Source organism: Pinus tabuliformis, chromosome 5_2 (assembly GCF_031772625.1).
Source record: "Pinus tabuliformis cultivar Carrire ecotype Pingquan chromosome 5_2, CPIR1, whole genome shotgun sequence".
Classification (NCBI taxonomy): domain Eukaryota; kingdom Viridiplantae; phylum Streptophyta; class Pinopsida; order Pinales; family Pinaceae; genus Pinus; species Pinus tabuliformis.
The window spans coordinates 23,983,875-24,007,579 of record NC_142306.1 but is presented as its reverse complement, the minus strand read 5'-3'; the positions used below and the strand labels follow the sequence as shown (position 1 = coordinate 24,007,579).

Here is a 23,705-nt window from a genome sequence, read left to right as displayed (position 1 = left end):
ATTGTAGGTTCGAGCCCTACTAAGCCTATTCCTTTCTTTCCCCTACAGTAGAAGTCCTCGCTTTCGAACAAAGAGAGGATAGGAATTTCTTCCTCGACCAACAGGATGGAGGCACTCACTATTCATATGGTGAGGGCTGCCATCGAGAGGTACGTTAGGTGACTCGACTAATAGGAGAGGAATGAACAAAGCGACCAACGCCTTTTAGTTACTTATTTGAGAGGGGCACCCAATAAGCATCAAGGAACTTTCATTGCTCGACCACCGGGCCGCCATCACTAGCAGGGTGAGTAAGCACGCTCGACTAATAAGGCCGCCATCAGCTTGACTGATAAGGAGAGGAACTTGAGTTGCTCGACCACAGGGCCGCCATCACCGGCAGGGTGCGTAATCATGCTTGACTGTTAAGGCCGCCATCAGCTTGACTGATAAGGAGAGGAACTTGAGTTGCTCTACTGGTAAGGTTGCCATCACCAGCAGGGTGCGTAAGCATGCTCAACCGTTAAGGCCGCCATCGACTCGATTGTTAGGGAGAGGAACTTGAGTTTCTCGACCACCGGTCTACCATCACCGGTAGTATGCGTAAGCATGCTCGACTGTTAAGGCCGCCATTGGCTCGACTGTTAGGGAGAGGAACTTGAGTTGCTCGACCAACCTTTAGTTACTTATTTGAGAGGGGCCCACCCAATAAGTAAAATGAAGGCAAGGCTCGACTGTTAAGGAGAGGTGTGCAAGCAGGCTCGACCAACGGGCCGCCATCATGCCCCCGGCAAGGTGAGGTAACGAATGCTCGACTGTTAAGGAGAGGGCTCAACTGTTAAGGAGAGGAAATGGAAGCTATACCCTCTGGGGGATAGGAACCGGGCTTATTTGCTATACCCCTGCCTACAGAGTAGTGTTACTTTGAGTAGACTTTCAGGGAGCATAGAGAAGGGAAGGTTATCCCTCACCATATAAATAGTGAGTGACTCCGTCCCTTTGCTTGCTTCCTTTGAAGCGAAGGAAGGAAGGCAGGTAAGGTTATCCTTACCCGAGCTATGCTCAGGTAGGTAAGGCCAGTACTTACCAGGTTCAAATTAGAGGGTATAACCACCAACCCTTCATAGAGCTCAGGTAAGGTCACTTACCTTTCAGAGCTCGTTGAGGGGAATCAATATAGGGGATGACCTTGCCCGATGTGGACATGCGGGTAAACCTCCTTACCTTCTCACCTTACCTAAGCGAACCTGAGATATGCGTACGTAAGACCTAGACCGTAACTCAGGGAAATCCTCTCCTTATCAGTCGAGCCTGCTTGCGCATCCTCGCTATGCTTTTCTTTACCTTATGCTCGGGCAGGCAAGGGACCTTACCTGATGGATGCGAAGGTAATACCTTCTTCGCTATGCTCAGGGAAGGTCCTGGTCCTGAGTGAGCTCTGCTCAGGCTTTGAGGGGAATCAATATTAGGGGATAACCTTCGCTATCGCAGGTCAGTAAGCAAAATTCTGTCACTATATATTGTAGTTGGAGGTGGGATAATGGTCAAATAATTCCCCAGCACCTGCACCCAGTACGGTCAAGTAATTCCCCGATCTACTCGTTCTTCGAGCCCTCTCCCGGTGGTCGAGAGTTCACTACCTCACCCTGCTTTTCCTTTCCCCTTTAGGAAGGTGTATGGAGTATAGCCAAGTGGCAAGGGATTGGTTTTTGGTACCGACATGCAAAGGTTCGAATCCTTTTACTCCAGATCTGTGTGTGCAATTATGAATATGAACTGGTGCTCTTCAATTCCATCCAAATCTGTACTGACGAACGGAGCAAGCTTCCCATTTTTCGCCATTCGAAAACCTATCTAAATACATGAAGGTCAAGAAGGGTGGTGTGGTTGAGGAAAGTCAAATGCAGCCAGTGGAACACCTAACTCCTCCAGTCCCGAATCGACTGACTGACTTTGGGAAATTCTTTTGGGTGAATAGGCCGGCCACCGCTGTACCACCACGACCACTACTTCCAGGTAGGTAGGCGACCATAATGCTGGAACAGATCTTCAGGGTGCGGGGAAGGGGACTGACTCCTTGATAGAGGATCTGATCCTTCAAATAGATTATTGCCTAACTGAGAGGCGGGAATTTGTGTAGGTTATCCCAACCCGGGTTCAAATTAGGTTCGGGAAGATATGAAAGGTAAACCCTGTAAGGTCCTGCCCAGTAAGGTCCTTACCTTTATCATTTTGAATTGAGGGTCAAAAATATAGGTTTGATAGGGTGAGGGTGAGCCTGTTGAACTCTCGACCTATGGTAGAGGTAACGTGGCCCCTCTCAAATAAGTCACTAAGACGAGCAACTCTCTTTTGGGGTAGGGTGTGAGGTTACGAACCCACTCTCCCGATCGAAGAAGGGGGAGGGGCCCCAAAAGAGAGGTCCATCAGGGTGCGTAAGCACACTCGACTAATAAGGCTGCCATCGGCTTGACTGATAAGGAGAGGATGCGTAAGCATGGCTCGACCACCATTTAGTGACTTATTTCAGAGGGGCCACCCAATAAGCATCAAGGAACTTTAGTTGCTCAACTGGTAAGGAGAGGACCAACATGATGCATAAGCATGCTCGATTGTTCAGGAGAGGCACTCGACCGTTAGGGAGAGGAACTTTAGTTGCTCGACTGGTAAGGAGAGGACCGATAAGATGCGTAAGCATGCTCAACTGTTAAGGCCACCATCGGCTCGATTGATAAGGAGAGGAACTTTAGTTGCTTGACCACCGAGCCACCATCATCGGCAGGGTGTGTAAGCACGCTCGACTAATAAGGCTGCCATCAGCTCGACTGATAAGGAGAGGAACTTTAGTTGCTCAACCACTGGGCCGCCATCACCGGCAGGGTGCGTAAGCATGCTCGACTGTTAAGGCCGCAATCAGCTCGACTGATAAGGAGAGGAACTTTAGTTGCTCAACCACCGAGAGATGAAGGTAGGGTGAGGTTGAGCCTATCGAACTCTCGACCTATGGGAGAGGACCATTAGGGTGCGTATGCACGCTCGACTAATAAGGCCACCATCGTGAGCCTGTCGAACTCTCGACCTATGGGAGAGGTATGTGGGAGGTCTATTAGGGGCTCAACTGATAAGGAGAGGAAACGAGAAACTCTCTTTTGGGGTAGGGGCCCCAAAATGGGGGAACGAGAGGAACTATTAAGGCTGCCATCGCTCGACCACCGAGAGAGGAATTTATTGCTTGAATGATAAGGAGAGGTACATTAAGTGACTCGACCAATAGGAGACGATGCCCCTGGCAGGGCTCGACTGTTAAGGAGAGGAATTTATTGCTCGACTGATAAGGAGAGGTACGTTAAGTGACTCAACCAATGGGAGAGGATGCCCCCGGTAGGGCTCGACTGTTAAGGAGAGGAATTTATTGCTCGACTGATAAGGAGAGGTACGTTAAGTGACTCGACCAATGGAGAGGATGCCCCCGACAAGGCTCGACTATTAAGGAGAGGAATTTATTGCTCGATTGATAAGGAGAGGTATGTTAAGTGACCTGACCAACGGGAGAGGATGCCCCTGACAGGGCTCGACTGTTAAGGAGAGGAATTTATTACTCGATTGATAAGGAGAGGTATGTTAAGTGACTCAACCAATGGGAGAGGATGCCCCCGGTAGGGCTCGACTATTAAGGAGAGGAATTTATTGCTTGAATGATAAGGAGAGGTACGTTAAGTGACTTGACCAATAGGAGAGGATGCCCCTGGCAGGGCTCGACCGTTAAGGAGAGGAATTTATTGCTCGACTGATAAGGAGAGGAACGAGAAGAACTAAAAGGCCGCCATCGCTCATCCGTTAAGGAGAGGAACTTGAGTTGCTCGACCATTTTGGTGGGGCCGCCATCGTGAGTAAGCGAACTCTCGACCGGCCCCCCACCAAATAATTAGGGGACCTTCTAGCAATTTGAAGGGAAGAAATATAAGTAAGAAGAGTTATTAGGAATGAAAAGAGAAGGAACGAGGAAAGAAGAAGCGACTGATGAGTGAGTGGGAGCGCTACGAAGAGCATAGAGCTATAGTTTTGAATAAACACCTCTAATATGATGAGAAAACCCAAGCACTTGGGAAAAACGACGGAGCAGGATCACGTAGAGCAACAAGTTATTGCGGACAGGAGTTTCAGATCCATGAACTTTGTACAAAGCATCCCGGAGGAATATGAGCAATCGGAGCGGAAAAGAAATAGGGAGAAGAACAAAGATTTCGTCCATTCCCCACCAATCCACAATAATACCTTTGTAACCGCGACGGATGATAAGGGGAATAAAAAAACTGGGGCCTCCGCGGGTTGCTTGGAGGAAATGAAAGGGGGGTCTCGTCGCTCGACCAAGTATGCTGCTGAAGCAACTGCAGAACATGTCGGGCGATCCGCAAAAAAGAGAGGGAAGCCAGTTGTAGTGAGAGTGAAAGGATCTACCTATCTCGGGAAAAAGAAAGCAGTGATCCCGAGCTCTCGAAAAGGAGTAGGGAGAAAATCTCTCATTATGTACATCCACGATGTAACCCAACTTTCACATAACGGATGCCGACTCCCCAGGAAACGTCGTGTTTAAATCTCATCATAAATTGATTAAGTTCTCCATTTACTTCTACCTATTATTCTTACTCACTCAAATTGAGGAATGAAAATCGCTCGACCAACGATGCGCAAGCAGGCTCGACTACTATTTACCCACCCACCCCAATCCCCGAGGGGAGAGGAATTGGAAGCTTGCTCTACTAATATAAAGGTCAAGCAAGCAAGAAATTCCAGGTTAATTAGTGAGAAAGTGAATTATGTTGATTATTAAGGAAAGGTCGATGAGGTCCGCTTCAACCCCGTATGGGCTCACAGCTTTCCATTTTCCCTTCTATGGGGCGGGTCAAATCTGTGATATTTGCTTCAACCCCGTATGGGCTCACAGCGCGAGCAGCACTCCCACTAAGTTCAACACCAATCACGAATAAGGGAAACACCCACATCAGAACCAGAACTCCCAGCACCGGTAGAAAACGCACGCCTATGCCCATCGGATCTCATTGGGTCACCCAGATATCAAGAAGAGAAAGCTCAAGCAACGTCGAATTAATCAAGATAAGGCGAAAAGCCAAATTGTGATCGAAACTAGCACATCCATACGCCCAGCTACCTCTACTTATTTAGTTAAGGGGGGGGGGCGGGTTCCTAGATCGAGGAAGAGAACAAGCAGCAGCCGCAGTACACCTAATTACATCAATCCCTTTCAGACTAGATTCTTTTGACTCGTTAGGAGGAGCCACCTACTTCCCTATTCTCTCCATACCCCGCCTACTATTGCTACTCACCTACTTACAGCCATCAGGATCAGATATTTCAATGGCTAGGAGATCAGTCACTCGCCTTCAGTCACTAGCTAGGATGTGGCTGGCTAGACCAATCACTGCCTAAGCTGGCTAGTTCATATTGCAAGAATAATCTTGACAATGATGGGTTCCTCATCACTACCTTATCAGCTACAGGCAGGAAGGAATAAGGAAATATGAGTTCCAGAAACACATTACAATATAGATAAGGCCATCATAAGTATAGCCATGATTCGAGGGTTGTTACATCATCTTCAGGAAAATTGAAGTGCCTAGTTCTGAGCCCTCTCTTAAGGCTGGAATGGCTGATGCATTCGATAAGTACTGCCTAGGAAATATTATAAGTGTGATATCTATTTGGTCTTGCACCGCCTATTTCAAAGCACAGCTACCTCGCTTACCTAATTGTGGCTGGCTAGTCAATAGAGCGGCTCTACAACTCACCCCTCAATCTCCCTCTTCTCTAAAGGGTCGAGTCTATTATATGCTATTAGCAACAAACAAGTCCCATCGTAAAGAAATAGAGCCAGTCGTATGTACTATCAGTCAATATATACGTATTAACAACACCACTCACCGAGAATAGTCATTGTGGGTCCGAGACAATAGGCGTAATCGTGGCCCTCCAAATAGCTGGTGTTTTATCATCCATGCTACAACGCCGCGTCGAATAGCTTCGAAAAGAACCGCCTTTCTTATTTGTTTTAAGTAGTATCATCAAAAAGAAAAGACTAGGGACATAAAGCAAAGCATTGGATCTTCAGTTCCTCCAATGATTCATAATCATTTTCGTTGGGTCTATCAGATATATTCTCATTAATACAGAGTCAAGTAATATGATATGAGAAAGGTTGATGCAGATGAGACCTATATCTATCAAGAGTGAAGTGGTTAATATGTCCATCTCTCCATAAACCCTACTCTAATAAAGCAACCTAACTAAGAAGCTCATTGTCTAACTCAGTCTGGGCTCACAACAATCCTAAGATATGTTCTTTTTATCACCACAATACGTAGGGGAATTGTCAATGGTCTAAGGTAAAGGTCAACACAACACAGCGAACACCAAAGCTACAGACATATTCTTTTTATTACTGCCTCCTGACGTGAGGAATAACTACACACTCATAAAGCTCCTAATTCAGAAGAATAACAACATAGCTTAGAAGAAAGGCAAGGCTCAGAAGGGATAGGAATACTGCCTAACTCAGACAACTAACACAAGAGTAAGGAAAAATCAACTAAGAGCTCACCGAACAATGCTCAACAAAGGCATTACAGTCATAGGAACATAAACACCCTGAGTCACGGTGTTAGGCAAGGCATAAGAGGGACAGCTCAGGCCTGCCTAAGAGTTAGAGGGATCAGAAAGAACCACACAAAGACATCTAATAACCAAAATGAGCCCACTAAGAGCAGCTAAGATAACAAAAAAACCAGCACAACAAGGGTGAGCCAGCCAAACTCTCGACTAAAAGGCCACCATCAACTCGACTGAGGTTACAAGGGAGAGGTGCCGTTAGGCCACTTGACCATAGGGACAGGAATAACGCCTTTTTCAGCTCTTGCCTTTGCTTGATTTGGTGGGGGTTCCAGCTATTCTTCTCTTGCTTGTTCGCGTGGGATGGAATGTGTGTCATCTACCTTGATCTTCATTCGTATTGAGCTTATCTATTAGCCACCTACTTTCTCTCTACTCTCTCACTCCTTCTAACTCCTATTAGTAGATTAGTCTTAGTGTAGAAGTAGTAGTTGTATTTCTCTTTCTCTCTCTCTCTTTAGTCCAACCAGTCATTCTAAGTTATATATATAAATGATTTAGCCAAGGCTAAGTAGTAGTTCTTCGCGTTAGCAAAGCAGTGTGTCGTTCTTGAAATGAGACTTATAACAACTAGTTTCATCCCAATCTAGTTGCCTTATATGATCCAGATGGGTTATCGAACTTGAGTTTGTCTTTAATCAAATCGCTTAGTTAAAGCAGTTGAGGAAGGCAATAAATTCTATAACTCACCCGACCTGCGACCCTATAAAAAAAGATTTTATTGAATGAAACTATTGAATGATAAGCTTTTATAGAATGTATTCCAATCAAACTAAGTTCCAGCTCCGAACAAGTTAGTTAATCCATTGAGAAATCAATATTGTTTGGTGTCAACTTGGGGGCCTTCTCCTTCTTCTCGGCCAATGATGGGCCCTGCTCTCTTTTCCAGTGGGAATGCCTATTTTGTAATATGGGGCAGTAGTTGTTGTGAACACCTTTATTGGAAGATGTATCGGTTTATAAGGTTGCATTATATATGTCATTCACCACCAGGCTTAGCAACTTATTCAGGTGAATCAGAAGTAAGAGTTCGTGCATTGTTTCCAAAATATCCAAGAAGAAATTCTCCATAATTTTCAAAAAAATCCAAGAAGGCCACTCTCAATGACCACTTCTTTATGGGTGACCACTGCTGGCTATCAGCGACCTCCTAATCGATTCATAAATAGATAAGGCATCGACACCTGGATCAACTAGTGGCTCTCAGCAATGCCCTTCTTTCTATTCAACTATGATTGATCAGGTATGATCAGCTATCAACTACCTTCCTTCTATCTATGACTGACTATCAGCGGCAAGGTCAACGTAGGTGGTAGAAGCATGCATGCATAAGTTCGAAGGCAGGGAGCAAGAAGATGATATCTCTCAAGCAGGAAGTTGTAGAGAAGGTTGGATATAAGATATTGCCAATAGGTAGGTATAGAGATGTCTCACAGGTGGAATGTATCAAGAGATAGATCATCCACTGACAGGTGGTACTACAGTATTTCTCTCGAATCTATTCCATCGTCAGTTCGAACATGAAGAATCTTTATTCTTTCACATCACCCATGTCATAGAAAAGAAAACATTTTGGTAGATTGGTCGAAGTGTGAAATGGAAACCTTATCAAAATGACAGTTTCTTAGAAAGGGAAGGGTGAGGAAGAATGGCTCACTTGACAACGACCCCCCACTTAAAGGACTTAGGAAGGCAGAATAAAGGTGGGTGGTGGCTTTTCTTTTTAGCCCTGTCCTGTTCCCTTCTCGCTAAGCCGCTTGCTTTCATTCTATCACTGCCTCGCTTCTATGGCTTGCTTGCCTTATGAACTACCATTCTGTTAGTAAGGTTATCCCTTAGTTAGGTTATCCCCACCAAGGCGAAGGACCTTACCTTCTAGCTATTTGAGGGAAATAAATAGAGGATGCCCCCGGCAGGGTGAGGTACGAACGCTCGACTGTTAAGGCCGCCATCGCTCGACCAACGGGAGAGGTGATCTTACCTGAAGGTAAGTTATAATCAACACAGAGCTAGCTCAGGCTTTGAGGGGCTTTAGGTAAGGCCAGCCAGAGCAATAGGGTAAGGCGTAACGTATCTCACCCGAAAGTAAGTGAGAGGGTATGAATGAAAGGGGTAATGAATGAAATATACCGGGTATGCGGTTATGGGGTCTTCTCTTTCGGCGGCGGTAAGGACTGACTTCTCTGTGGTAAGTACTTCCCTTCTGTTGTCTGATGGGAACATGCAATCATCGTTTCTCACGTATGGCAAATTGGCTCTCTCTTCTGGTGGGAATGGTGGTAGCATGGGTAGATCCAACAGCAGATAAAGGAGGAGATCAAGTAGCAAAGGTAGCAGCAGAGCAAGCACCAGTATGTATGTTTTCTATAGAAGATCTAAAGCTAGCAGTAGTATCCATTGAAGCAATTAAAGCAGTGAAAGATTTAGTTTCTATTTCATAGAGGCCTATTTGCTAACTGAAATAAGTAATCCGCACTCCTCGGCGATATGATCTACAACCTTCACTCGTGGCTTGGAGATGGAGTGATGCCTCACCCAAGTCAACCTTTCCTTCACATTTCGTATTTGCTGAGCTAATCTTGCTAAATGTGGAACCATATTCTAATAAAGACCAGATCTAAAGCATTTCGGCTTCGTGAGAAGAGACTCATATAAAATATACACTAGGTTGGGGGTTTGGCACCAAACAAGTTAGTGAAGATACTACAGATAAGGAAAGGCATCTGTCTGTGGTGGCCCCTTATATTAGACTACTCACTCGGGTTATACCACTCGCTTGGGTAAGGAAAGGTATCATTGGTTTGGTAAGGAATAGACTATTTCTTACCTGGCAGATAAGGTAGTGCTATCGAGCAGGCAGACCTTCGGGCATGATGGCCGAGGAAGGGATACCAACTACACGAGGCTAGGCATACCTTGGCACTGGGTATACTTCCTAACTGAATTATGAGGTGTAGCTGGGCATAGCATAAAAATCCCCTTCCTGAGACCTAGCTAGGCATACAAATCTAGCACGGTAGGGCAGAAATCTAGCAGGCTAGGGTGGACGGACTAGCTGTGGTAGTTATTGCAAGGGATCACTAGGTCTTCCCTGAGCTATAGAAGTGACCAGCCTGAGCTATGCAATTTAGGGGAATAAAAGTATAAGTCCCTTTTTTATATAGGTAATTTAGCACCTTCTTTAGGTAGGCAGATTTAGAAAGGTAAGGAACGCATTGGTAAGCAAAGGTATCATTGGTCAGGAAAGGTCCAGATATGAGGTTCTATTTTCCATTTAGTCAAAATAAAGAGAACTTATCTTTATGGATGGAAAGACTTACTAGGCATCCATCAATCAATGCCACACCATAAAGGTCCGGAGGGCTTGCGCTTCTGAGGGCAAGGAGTTCACTTCGTTATGAAAGTCACGGGCTAACAAGTAAGAAGCTAAAGATTTATATAACTTCTTACCTAAGGACTAACAACTTAGGGGCTTGGGAAAGACCTTCCTGGCTACTAGAGACTTACCTGGCTCGGGCTCAGTCAGGTAAAAAAAACAAAAGCAGCATATATATCCTATGCTTGCGCTTGGCTCAGGCTTGATAGAGTGCTTGGGGGTAGCCAGAAAGGAAGCATGCTTGCTTGGGGGGTTGGCTCAGGTAGAGAGAGAGTAGGCTCAGTGAGGGGAAGAAAGAAAAGAATGCTATTCCCGCTACTCAGTTCAGTAAGGTGCTCCGCCCGCTATGCATAGGGAGAGCTCGAGTGAAAGGCCAACCGGAAATAGCGAGATAACCCCTCCGCTGGCTGGGATGACTGGTCTTGCGTGAGCGACTGGTCAATGAACTAGCGATAACCTGCATCATTCATATGCCTATTGCTTAATGCGCGTATATAATGCATGAAGACAGGTCCGCCACTCATTCATCATTCATATGCCTATTGCTTAATGCGCGTATATAAGGTATTCAGGCACTTTGGCGAATACAGCACGAAAGACGAGAAGCACTTGGCCTTTCTGTTCTTTCCCGAAGGGCACTTATCTATGGCACCGGGCACTATCCATCCCGAATACAGGCAAGCACTCACTCCCTGTGTTTCCCTTCTCTTTCCCGCCCTCCCAGCAGGCACCAATGAAGATAGGCAAGTCCTTAGCTACCTACATAAATTACATGCGCATAACACCACCTCTGGAAAAGCATTTTCAAATATATACAAATTCTGGACTTACTCTCCCAGGACAAGAATGACCCTCGCTATGGGCTAGACCTTGACACCTTGGGGCTTAGCGGACTTTCCCCGACTATCCCCACTACAATATCCCAGGAAAGAGAAGTCTGATTCGCTTCGGATAGTAAAGCGAATCCGGCTATAGGATGCGGAGCCGACCGCGCTTGGTTAGTGAGCCCTTTGAGCAGAGCTAAACTCCATATGTCACTACTTTATATAGAAAATGGAAGGGAAAAAGACCAAGTGGCTGACCTTAGCTAGACGGAAATCCCTTCAAAGGACCCTTTCAAGATCCCCGGCGTTAGCGTCTTGACCTATGCTCGGGTCTTCGCCAAATAGGATGCGTAAGCAGGCTCGACTGTTAAGGAGAGGATGCATAAGCATGGCTCGACCATCGGGAGAGGATGGAGAAGCAGGCTCGACTGGTAAGGAGAGGACCGGCAGGGGCTCGACCAACGCCCCCCCACCCAATAAGTAAAATGAATTTCTTTCCAACTAATGCTATTTTCTACTTGCATTTGCCATGTTCAACTGGGAAGCGCTGAAAGGCTGTGAGCTCCTTCAACTAGGAAGGGGCGTGATCTCGACAGCGTTCAAGCCATGGGAGGCAAGGAAAGAAATTGATGACATGGAATTCAATGACAAGGAATTCACTACCTGGTACAACAAAATTGTGGAGGTCACCAAATCTCAATTTCTATTTCCCACTAGGATCATCAATCACTATCAAAAGTGGTTCTAGTTTTAAGAAATGGGGGACAAAAACTACGTGAAGCCAATCATGGAAGGCATAGATAGGATTGGAGTCAATCCCCATTCATCCCCACTGTGACAGCTATTAGAGAATAAGTAGAAAGATGGTCAGGAGTAATAACTAGCACTATGGAACAAGGGAGTTTTTTCCTGTTTCCTAAGGAGAAGCTACACGAAATAGATGAGGAATTCAATCGAGTTACTATGTTATACCATGATTCGCTAGCCCTACAGCCAGCACCAGTGCAGCGAAAGAAAAGGATAGAAGTGGAACTAAGACCACCATCGAGTTTAGTCGCGGAGAAGGGCCAGTCCTTTCCACTCTGCAACAACTTGAAACATGAAACCTCCACGACCTGGCCAACATTGCGCTGTATTCAATGATGCTTTGGTAGCAGAGTCCACACACTTATCAATGCCATACAGAGGTGCTTTCATCCTCCACTCACCTTTTCGAACTTTCTATATAATAGGTTTCCAGAGGTAGAAGGGGAATTGGGGCAGAGGCACGGACAAGGTGAGGCCTCACCTTAAAAAGAGCTTGTTACGCAACCATGAAATAATAGAAACCCCAATGGAGCCCTTGAATCATGGCCATTCCCTCGAGGGTTTCCCTTACATAAACCATAGAGGAACTCTCATATATGGAATGCAATGGAATGAACATGAGCTGGTTCGTGCAGTCAAATTCTCCATCTGGCGCGGAATTAGGACCTATGGCCACCGTTCCATTCATTGGGAGGCACACAACTCACTAACTCTAGCAGGTCTGGCCCACTAACTCCAAGTGACCAAGCAGCGAGAGCTGGCCTAATGATAACTGGATAATGAGACCCAATTGAGTGAATGGGTGGAGGTGAACCAAGTCTGTTGTGTATTCCTTAGCGATCAAGAAAGGTCGGGGCTGGGTGTATAATTTCCCCTGCTGCACCACGGCTCTCCCGTACCTTTCTGAATTGGGGAGAAATATGCCCCTCCCGTGGACAATGGTGTCCTGCTTCGAAGCACAATGTTGGACCAAATTCATCCTTGTCAAATGATCTTGGCGCTGGCTAGTGTAGTTGGTCATGCGTGGACAAAGGGCCCTATCCTGCGCTCCCCTGCCTAAAGTCATGGTCGAGGGAAATCAATCTGGTAAGTCGAGCGCCTTCTGACCCATCCCGTTAGTTGGTGCTGTGAAACCAATCACAATCAATCTGGGTTGGTTGCCTTAAATAATAAGGGCATGCTCCCCCATTCAAAAAAGCGTTGAGCGCTCCGGCCAGTGGGTTGCATATCGATCTCCAAGATGTATGCGTTCAAGAGCTATGGTTCTTCTTCCTTTTTCTCTTCCCTTGACTATTGGTTCAGCGAGCAATAGATTCTCCATGGCATGGTTAAGCAAGCAACAATAGGTTCCCCTAGGTCTTCTATTTGTTGGAAGGTTTGTTCGCACAGTCAATCTAAGCATTTGGGTATGTGAGGTTTCATTGTGTCCTATCAGTTCTAACATGCCTAGGTCTTCATGTTCGTAAGAGATCTACGGGAACGCAGCAATCGATCAGCGGTTAGGTGGAACTAGTGGGCAGATGGTCACTGTTTCCTTTCGGTTCACTGCATCAGGTTTCACTAACTGTGGGCAGTTGGGAACTGGGTGATTCGATCACTGTGGGGGGGGGAAGGGAACTGATTCAGTTGAATTGTGGATTGGTGATGGTTTCACTGTTTCACACGATGAGTGCAATGGGTGGGAAGATGTGTCAAGGTAGGTCAAAGCTATTGTTCGAAGAGGTGCTCTTCCTGTTCTATCCCTCCCTCATACCTCCCGCATCTGGCCTCTTCTTCCAGCCAGGCAGGTATCTATATATTTCAACCCCACCCCACCACGTAGATTCTTCCTTCGTCCAGTCATGCCACAAAACAGTAGACATCTAGCCAGCTCACTGGCCAGCAAGCGAGAAAAGGCAATCCCTCGGTTCATATCCCAGTCGGCAAGAAGCAAGGTTTTGGAGGGTGCCAGCCAGCCTCGGGTTTGGGTGGTGTCTTTTCTCTATCAACACGTCCTTTTAACACATCCTATCAAGCGATATAAGCAAGGGAGCACCAGTTATCATGTGGTGGTTTAGTGGAGTAGTTGGTGGGTTGTGGAGTTTGTGGTTCAAAGGGTTCCAGGCAAGTAAGTGAGCACCAGCCACCAGTTGGAGTTGGTGGATCAAAGGATCTTCTATTGATGTGTGGTCAGTTGATTCGTAAAACTAGCAAGCATCAATCAATCGATAAGTGGGTAAGTGGGACTGTGTCCTATCGGTTCTAACGTCCCTAGGTCTTCTAATTAGAATAAGTAAGCAAGATATCTATATCTCAACAGGCAAGCAACAAGAGATCAGTACGTAGGTCCACCTATTCCCAAGGGCTATGGTTGTTGGTGGGTAGGTTTGTGTGACCAATCTAGCAATAAATACACAAGAGCAACTAGAGATTCCAGCAAGTAAGCATCCATCTATCACTTGAAAACAAAAGCTCTGGGCGTAACGTATATAAGCATTGATATCCCGATCCAGCTCCTCCAACTCCCCGCAAGCTAACCAACTGGTTGTTTCTATCCCAGCCTAACCCAGCAATGACTGATCGACTATGTAACTATGATCAGCTATCGGATGACCCCCATCTATTTGGGACAATTCTTGGCTGGCTATCGTCAATGATCCTTGGCTATAAGCGACAATGCCCACTCGCTCCTGCTACGACTGGTAATGACTGAGACTATGACCTACTAGGCCATGGGCTATCGGAAATGACCCCCGTCTATTTGGGGCAATTCATGGCTGGCTACGACCACAGGCTTTGATCTGACTGAAAATTGAGAACATGGGGGCCTCCTCTTTGGCCTATTGTGAAAATGGGGTAAAATATAAAGCAAGCAACCATTGGCATTCTTCATCTCAAGGGATGTCACAATATCAATAAAGCAAGATTCCTTTGGCAAACAACAAGTTTGATTGATCAGCATAGGTTCACTGCAGACTTGAAGTGTTGTCACTGTTTCACGGTCCTTCTCTCTCCTCTCAGATTTTTATGTTGAATGGATGATGAATAGAGTCTTATGAAAGGGGTATGTTTCACGGGGTATGGAGGTTGAACGGGTTCTCCCATCGTCTGTTGGTAACTTGGGGGCCTTCTCCTGTTGACCAGTGATGGGGGCCATCTATTCTTTGTCGGGTATGGTGTGGGGTATGTTGGTGAAACGTGTGGGTATGATTGTTTAACGATTCCTTCTCTCGTCTATTGGTAACGATGGATAACTTCACTTCTTTCTCTCATTCAGTGATGTCGTGATGGTATCACTCACAATAGGTGTGACTCACTCACCGTACCGTACCATGTTGGGTGGATGTGTCATGTTGTGAAGATGACTCGGTAGGTATGTGTAGAAGAGGCCTTCTCCCTCGTGAGGTCTCTCCACACATCTAGCCAGCAAGCAAACAATAGTGACACATTCTTAATCTCAAGAGGGGTAGCACTATATGGGCAATATATATACGGAAAGGTAGCATTCAATCGATCAACAGTTTGTTAGTTGCTCCCCGTCCATTTCTTTAAGGGGTGGAAGCACTAAAATAAGTGACCCGAAGTTCCATTATCCTAGCTCCCACACCTCTGTTACGAGGGGACAACCATTTCATCAACCTTCCTGCACATTCAAGTAGGAAAGTCAAGGGTAAAAGGTATCAACGGTATTGCCAGGTATATCTTCAAATTATCGCTCCACACTCTAGGATCACGGGTTCGACCACCTCACATTATAGAAAAATAGGTTGGACCAGCTCTAACTCGGTAAATATCCCGACCCCCCCTCTTATACTATCCGGCAGTAACTCCCATCCAGCCCACCTTGCCTAGTGCATTTTCTATCCGGGGTGTATTATGCCAGGAAGTAGTGATATCTCAAGCAGGTAGGTTCAACCGTGGCTTTGAGGTTATCACCCGCCATTAGGCCCACCAAGTGATTTGATTGATTGATTAGTCTTATTCCCTAAAAATTAAAACTGTTGGAACAAACTGGTGCCTCCCCCCTCTAAATAAACAAATGTTGAATGAAAGCTTGATGAAGGTGGGGCGACAACTCCCAGGAATCTCGGCCCACCTCCCCTTGAAGGAAAGGACTACATGGGGATTCTCTGGTACTAGCTAGATCCGACTAGCTTCTCTCTTTTCAGAAGCCTTCCTCTCCTCCACTGGACGGGTCTTATGGCCAAGTGCAGATTGATGAATGAATAAGTCTTACAAAAAAGTGCTGCTTTACAAACCGTTAGGTGAGACAATGGCTAGACATTTGGAGAGATGAGACAACTCTACGATGATGCTTCGCTTGGCAAAAGCAACGATCAATTGGATTCTTCTACTTCACTTTACAAGAGCAACGATTCTTCAATCTTACACTGAATGCCTTTGACCTTAAATCGAACTCTCTTGCTAATTGACAATGCTAAGACATTCCTACCTACTGAGATCTATATTCTTTCGACCTAACAACGATGAACTTGACATGGCTTGCTTTGAGGCTTTAAAAACACGGACGGCTGCTTGCTGCTTGCTGGTTGAAATCGAGGTTGGTCGAACTCGAGGCTGCTTGCTGAGAGAATCACCCTGGATTGAGACAAGAAATGAACAAACCTTGAATTACTACCCTTGACGTATGGATTACAGGTACCTCGAATGGATCCATGGCGATCATTACTTACAATGCATCTATTTTGATAAGCTGATTATGCATGGTCATAAAATGACATATATAATACAAGCTTAGAGACTGTCTTAGATATATAGTTTTCACCCCGGATGTGCCTTGACACTCAGATTGAGAAGAAAGAGAAGAACACCAATTGATTGATTTCTCACCTACCATGTTCAGCGCAGGAACTTAGTTTGCTTGGAACAGATTCTAGACAAAAGCCTCATTCACTAGTTTCGTATAATACAATTGCTTTGTTTTGGAGGCCAAAGCATAACTTTTTGTCATCAGAAATATGAAATGGATTTGATTCTTTATGAAACATAACCTTTCATCTCATTTAACTATAATGAATTGCAAGATGTTGATTCACTAGATGCTGGTATTGAAATCCAGGTGTTGATGCAGTCATAGCTACTTGCCTAGACTCATTGGATGGGATCATTAGTTGGGGTGGAATACTCGATTTGGATACTCTATACTTGGCCACTAGACTCGGGCTACTCCGCTTGGCTAGGCTGGGCTACCGGGATGCTCGGCTGAGCGACTCAGCTAATCCACTGGGCTTCGCTAATAATTGGCTGATGCAATCCGCTGATGCAATCCGCTGATACAATCCGCTGGGCTACCCTAATCAACTAGGCTACTCCGCTTGGATACCCGGCTACTTGGCTTGGATACTCTCGATTGGCGCTACTCAACAGGGCTGGTAGCTGTTGCGCTATGAAACTAGGATTGATGCTGCGCTATTCGACCCGGCTAATCAACTGGGATCGGATACTCGGGATGGGATATTACACTGCGCTACTCGACTTGGCTTGGATAGCAGTTATAGACAATATCCTCTCCTATTAGTCGAGCATGCTTTCGCAACCTCATTCACCCTTGATTTCAATCAAATCACTCAGGGGCCAAAGAGACCTCATCAGGCCTCCAAAATGCACTTGATCCTTACTCATATATCCTTTCAAGATGGTTTCCTATGATTTAAAGATTTTGATCCACTTAGTTTCATTCGCTTGATCCAAGAGCCGATACAACAATCGATAATTCATAGGAGGTCCCAATTGAGGGTTGCCGAGATAGAGATATAGCCACCCGTTTCAAAGAAATACCCGGCCGGGAGAGATGAACCGCAGTACCCACCGGTCTATGCATGGATACCGAGAATCGGTCAATTGAGCGGCAGGCACATAGAAGAGACACGAGGATAGAAACATGCATGGTTGGGTTACATAATCGATGTGCGACCTCTTGATTTGATTTCAGGATTGATTTGATTTTATCACTTTATAACAAATTTCAGAAATGCATTCCGCAGATGAAAAGAAATGCGTTGTTCCCACCAACAACTTCCACCTCTTACGAGATAAGCAATCCCACCGGCAACAGGCTACATCTCTCAAATGACACATACACCAAACACGGGACATGATGACACATCATGGCATAGCAAGGGGCCGAGTTAGTGAATTAGTGAGTCACAACCATTTCCCATAGCTGCTCATTGTCAACCGGTCAATACTAATAGCTAGACATTCCCAGCCGGTCAGCTGATAGAAAGTGGTCCCCAATAGCCACTAGTATCATTTACGATAGGTTACCAATAAGGGGATAGGAGGTTGTCATTGACAGCCGGCCAGCAAGTAAGTCCCAGGTTCCTTTTGGTGGAGTGTTAGTCGGAAGGCAAGCGAGCAAGTAAGCAAGTAAGCGATAACCAACCAGTTGTCGTTCGTTTGGTAGAGTGTTAGTGGGAAGGCAAGCAAGCGAGCAAGTAAGTAATCACCAGTTGTCATTTGGTGGGTTGTGTGTGGCAAGAAAGTAAGGCAAGTAAGCAAGTAAGCTCTGTCACGTTATTAATCGTCAGGTTGCAAAGTTGAAGCAGCAAGACGGCCCATTTCATTTCATCTCCCAGCCCGGGTTTCTTCGAGCCATCCTAGCCAAGTTCTGAAGCCCGCAATCTAGCCAGCAACGGCAGCAGCCGTGGGTTCATTGTCTAGCCTAAAAGCCATCCCCAGCTTCCCATCCAGCAAGCTAACCAGCCAGCTAACAAGCTCCCAAGCTAAGTAGTTAACCAGCCAGAGAGGAAGATAGAGTCTGCAACTCTAGTACCCCTTCCACTTAAGCCAGCTAGGGAAGATAAAAGAAGAAAGAGAAACTAGTCTTTGTAGAGGTACGCCCCCCCAAGGTACAAGAGTAGGTTACTTAGTAGTAAGGTCTTGCCTTCTTAAGGTCTTTCTTTTTTGACTTGCCATAGTCTGTAGAGTAAGTTCCATAGAGTAAGCTCCGTTGCAATAAAGTGCAATAAAGAGAAATTAGCTTTTTTTCAATCAAACGTAGAGATGCGAGTATCACATAGAGATGCAAGTATCATATGTATATCTATGCATTGATGTAGAGATTGATTCTAGAGGTGTTCACGTGGGTAACTTACATAGAAACCATCGTTTCACTCACTACACTTCATTGTTAACAGAAGTCGTTCACCCATTGTAGAAGCCATTCAATGCATGCCCCTAGCCTCACCCACAAGTTGCTAGTAAACTAACTCTAGCCTATTCAAATTTTTTGAAGCAAGTCAGGAAGGAAGTAAGCTAGTCACCACCCTTTCCTTTCGCCCGAAATAAATCTAGCAAGAAGCCGCCCTTTCACTTGCACTCAATCTAGCAAACAACGAGGGTCCCTTTCAACCTCAAAGCAAATGATGCCATACCGCCAATGATAGAGAAAAGTTCTGAGAAGGCAAGGCATGGTTCAGTAAGAAAAATCGATTCTCCCTGTTGTGCGGGAACCACCTGTTTTGTAGGGACCTTGGTATCGTATGTACATTTTTGAGTTTCTGGTCCTGTTAAGGTGGAAAAATCCCTCCGTCAATCCCTCCGTCAATGGTAGTGCACTTTCCGAACTGTGGGACTGGACTCATTCATCCAACAGTATCAATTAATCAAGTAACTCCATCAAGTCAAAGGCCTATCCCTTAAGACCTGTCATGTAACCTTCCCTGTTCCCGTACTCACCAAATTGTGGGACCAGGCTCATCCAACTGTTCAGGGATCAAATAAAAGAAAGGCTATTTTTTCATATCCCATCCAGCTAGCATCATCAGATTCATCAGTGATTAATATCATCAATTTCCTCCTGGAATAAGACTCACGCATCCAGCTCCTAAATCAATCAATGTCTCTCCCGGAAGGAATACATCTCCTCCATGCACCCATGCAAAAGACCTCTCCAGTAAATGCGCCCAGGCCACCTGAAGGCTGAAGGTGAAAGAAAGGCTTTGTGATCTAGGCTGAAGGCTGCTTCTGTTGGGATTGGTGAGGCTTCTATCCTTTGGCAAAAGGTTTAAGGGGAAAGGCATCTGTTGGACTTGGTGGGCTAAAAAGTGTGATAGTATCCTTCCTGGCAAAAAGGTAAAGGCCTTTGGTTGGCTCTTTGGGTCAGACTCCTCCAGCTTCCTCAGTCAATCTCGTCTATTGGTAACATGGTTCAATTGGATATGCTCATTATGTAAACAACATGTCTCAATGTCTTAATGATGACATCCTGCCTGTCATAGAGAAACTCCCTGAAATCGAATTCTTACTAAAGATTAGTCCACCAAAATGGAGTGCCTGCCCCAAATGGTGGTGCTTAAGAAGATGGTAGGCATAAGCGGGCGGATACACTGGAATGCCTTTAGGCGTGGTAACTTGCATTATATGAGAATATCCAAAGTGGGAAATATCTCCTTTGGTGGTAAGGACATTTTTGTTCTTCTCTCGAGTATGGTATTATGGGGACACCTCTCCTGGAAGATGGGTCAGTTGGAATGCCTATTTCGGAATATGTTATCCGTCAAGTCAATCAATCAATGCCTTCCTTCCCATTGACATGTCTGTCTGTTGGCCCCCATCCATGGGAGTGTCCCTCTTAGAAGACTAATCAATTATAAATCCAATCAAATCATTTTCAATCGAAATGCTCATAAGTAACGAACATGTCATCTTCCTATCTTTAGTCGAGTAGCTCATCTGAGTATCCCAGTTGATTAACCAATCAAAGCATCCAAGCTGAGTATCCAAGTCTCCCAGGAGCCAAGGCCAGCCCAAAATCCCAAGCTGAGCTTCCCAACCCAACCCAGGCCAATGCCAAATCCCAAGCCGAGCATGCCAACTGATCCAGGTATCTAACCGAGTAGCCCAGGTGTAGGAGCATTCAAATGTTCTGGTAGCGCTAAGTGAGTTAGAGGTTTAGGTAGAGGGCTATGTTCCTCCGTCCATATAGGTTTGACTTAGAGAAATAGTTCGAGGTTCAAGGTCTAGGTCTATCTATATATGGCTTCTCTAGGCAATGACACCTCATTGGAGACCACCTGTTTCTCGGCGATCACCTACTTCAATGACTGGTTGGCAATGACTGTTTCCAGGCAAGCCTATAAGCCCAACTGACTAGTTCAGTTGATTCCAGCTAAGAGTGCATCCAGTCTGAGTATCCCAGCCCAGTGGATGAATCACTTCCTATTTCACTTCATATTTCACTTCCTATTTCACTTCATATATGGTGGTGCTAGGCCTTGAATCACTTCATATATGTGACGATAGGCCTTCAATCACAAAATATATGGGACACTAGGCCTTGAATAACTTCATGGTTCATGTCGACTTCAGTAGGTTGAACGTCTTATAATGACTCCTCGTTTTCATTAGGCATTTACAATGGCTGTTCATATTCTGCTAGCATACCCTTGACTTCACCATGGGTGGAACTTGCTTCTACATGTTCCATCTCAACTTCCGTGGGTGTATCATATTTGAGCCAGACATCACGCACCTTTGCCATTGATAGGGGTTACAACACTTCTATTCCTTCAAGTACCTCAACAGTTTGACCCGATCCCCCAGTCTCTAGTGGCCATGTTTTTCATTCCGATGAATCTATTCTAGAAGCCATGAATGCTCCTAACTATCCATGGGACGACATGCATCATCATTCCTATTTCCTACCTCAGGATGCGTTAACCCCAAAGGGTCCCTTTGATCAGTATAATGTTGAACCTAAGGATTTGATTCCTCCTGGACACCTCATGGTTCAATAAAAAATCTATCTATACAGTACCACACCGAACAGTAAGAATCCTTCACCAAACAGTAAGGATAAGCTCATATATAATAGCGTGTATAGGAGATGTGCACTGGGAATACCCTAATGAATTCGGAGTGGATTTTCCAAAGCAGTTTCCTGGAGTCGATGAGCACTGGGTAGACCACCCCACTGCATTGCCGAGTGATGTTCCAATCTGATAGCATTCATCTAGGGATACGTATTGGAGGAAGAACCTGATTGCTGCTATGCGGATGTTCAAACTTGATAGCAATTCTCTATGGGATGTACGAATGGGTAAATAGCTACACGAATTGGAGTTGCTTCTACTCAAACTCAATACCGATAGATGAGCATCGAGGTGACATTGGTTAATGAATATTGCCATTATGGGTTCGTCGAGCCATCACCGTTGGGTTATGTTTGGGTAAGTAATATCGCTATCTCTATTTCCTGCCATCACCTTCGGTATGTCTTGTGGTAATGAAAACAACTAGAATGGATTTTCCAATCTCACCTCCGGGCTCATGGCATTTATATTGAAAAAATGTCGTATACATAGTTTTGGGTATTTTGATAGAATGGATAATAGGATGCGTAAGCAGGCTCGACTGTTAAGGAGAGGATTTCCTTATTCATTCCAAAGGGTTTCTCTAAGGATGCATAAGCATGGCTCGACCAATGGGAGAGGATGTGTAAGCATGGCTCGACCAATAGGAGAGGATTTCCTCTTATCAATTCCTTTCAAAATAGGTCTATATTGTTGGGTTTTTTTTGATAGAGGATTTTCGAAGGCCAGTAACCTAACCTTAGAGATAGATTGACCCAAAAATCTTAATTGAGAGAAAGATTTGGTCCTTAGCTACTGCTAGGCAAGTCAGAAGGCAAGCCATATATCCCCAAAACTATGAAGGCAAGAACGACTCCTTTCTTTATGAGGTATCCTTTGTTTCGACTCCTTGGTTTATGAGGTCAGTTGCAGAAGGACTCCTGGATTTAGGTTTGATGGGAAGAATATAAAGGGATGATAACGACTCCTTTCTCTCTGAGGTAAGTTTGATAATGACTCCTTTCTTTCGGTTTGACGGTAAGAATATAAAAGGCCTTCTAACGACTCCTTTATTTTTGTTTGATGGTAAGAATATAAAGGGCTTCGAACAACTCCTTTATTGGTAAGGCTTTGTCACATGGAATGAGTCGATCTTGCGGACAAGATAGACCTTCCTAGAATCTACAGAAGACCTAATGACAAGCAAACCAATCACAAACTATCTTTCTCTAAATATGCATTTATAAAGAAAGGCAAACAAGTGTTTTAGGCCTACCTTGGGTCCAATGCAAGTTTGTGGAAGCCTCGCTCCTTCGATCCAAATGAGCTCCCTTGTCACGAATCTGCAAACACAAACAAGAAAACAAATTAAATAGCACCTGAAAACCAATATCATAAAACATATTTAACATGAAAGTCAAGGAATTCATGAAACAAATGACATAAGACAATTTGTTGAGAAAAATGAATCTGATTGTATTAATTCAAATCAAAAGAACAACTTTACAACCTGTGCCTTGACGCTATACAAGCTCCTCCCAGGGTCCAGCAAGAAGTCTCCTCTACATTGACAAGTTTCACTCTCTTCCTAATGAAGCCAAAAAGGTATGTGATATCTCCTCTCAAGCTTAACTAGGAAGTCTTAATTTCACCAGCATTTACCCTCAAAAATGTTCAGCTTGCAACCTCCCTAGCAACCAGCCCAATGCCTGAATTTATAGTGCAATGGAGGGACGTTACTAGGTCCTCCTTCGAAGGGATAGCTCCTCTCATCAAGGGATTAGCTCCTTCTCTTTTGGGATGCATGAACCACCTAAGAGCGGCCAATCCATGTCAAAATTCCTTCTAGAATCATCTAGAATTAACCCAAAGTGAGTTTTTTAGAATAAACTTGCGCCTTTTTGACTTTCACAAGGGTCTGCACCCACACCTTTAGGGACAGAGCAGGCAGGTCCACAGTTTTTGTAAACAGAAGGTGTGGGACCGTAGGCAATAGTGAGAGAAAGTGCGGAACCAGAGCTTTATTGATTTTCAATGTCTTTCTCTCATTTTCAAAGCTTGACTTGAAGAGCTGAGGTCTGAGACTTGCTTAGGAGGTCAGTACAAGTGATTGATAGACCCATACTGACTGCAAATAATCATGGTGACGATATTTTTGTGTAACAGATTGCCCCCTAAAGTGCGAAGTCTGTAGTAGATGAGGATTTCATTTATCATTTAGGAAGAGTGAAGTACTTTATC

The 23,705-nt window shown here is 45.0% G+C and overlaps 1 protein-coding gene across 1 annotated transcript; it reads left to right on the top strand.

The window, feature by feature from the left end:
* Nucleotides 1-3,821: 3,821 nt before the first annotated feature.
* Nucleotides 3,822-4,660, top strand: LOC149157434 (small ribosomal subunit protein uS11m-like). Its single transcript, XM_089437631.1, has one exon. The coding sequence runs from the start codon at nucleotides 4,061-4,063 to the stop codon at nucleotides 4,571-4,573; it is 513 nt and encodes a 170-aa protein (XP_089293757.1). The 5' UTR covers nucleotides 3,822-4,060; the 3' UTR covers nucleotides 4,574-4,660.
* The last annotated feature ends 19,045 nt before the right edge of the window (nucleotides 4,661-23,705 follow it).

Coding starts and splice junctions, on each gene's coding strand:
- LOC149157434 (XM_089437631.1), top strand. CDS start 4,061: ATGATGAGAAAACCCAAGCACTTGGGAAAAACGACGGAGCAGGATCAC.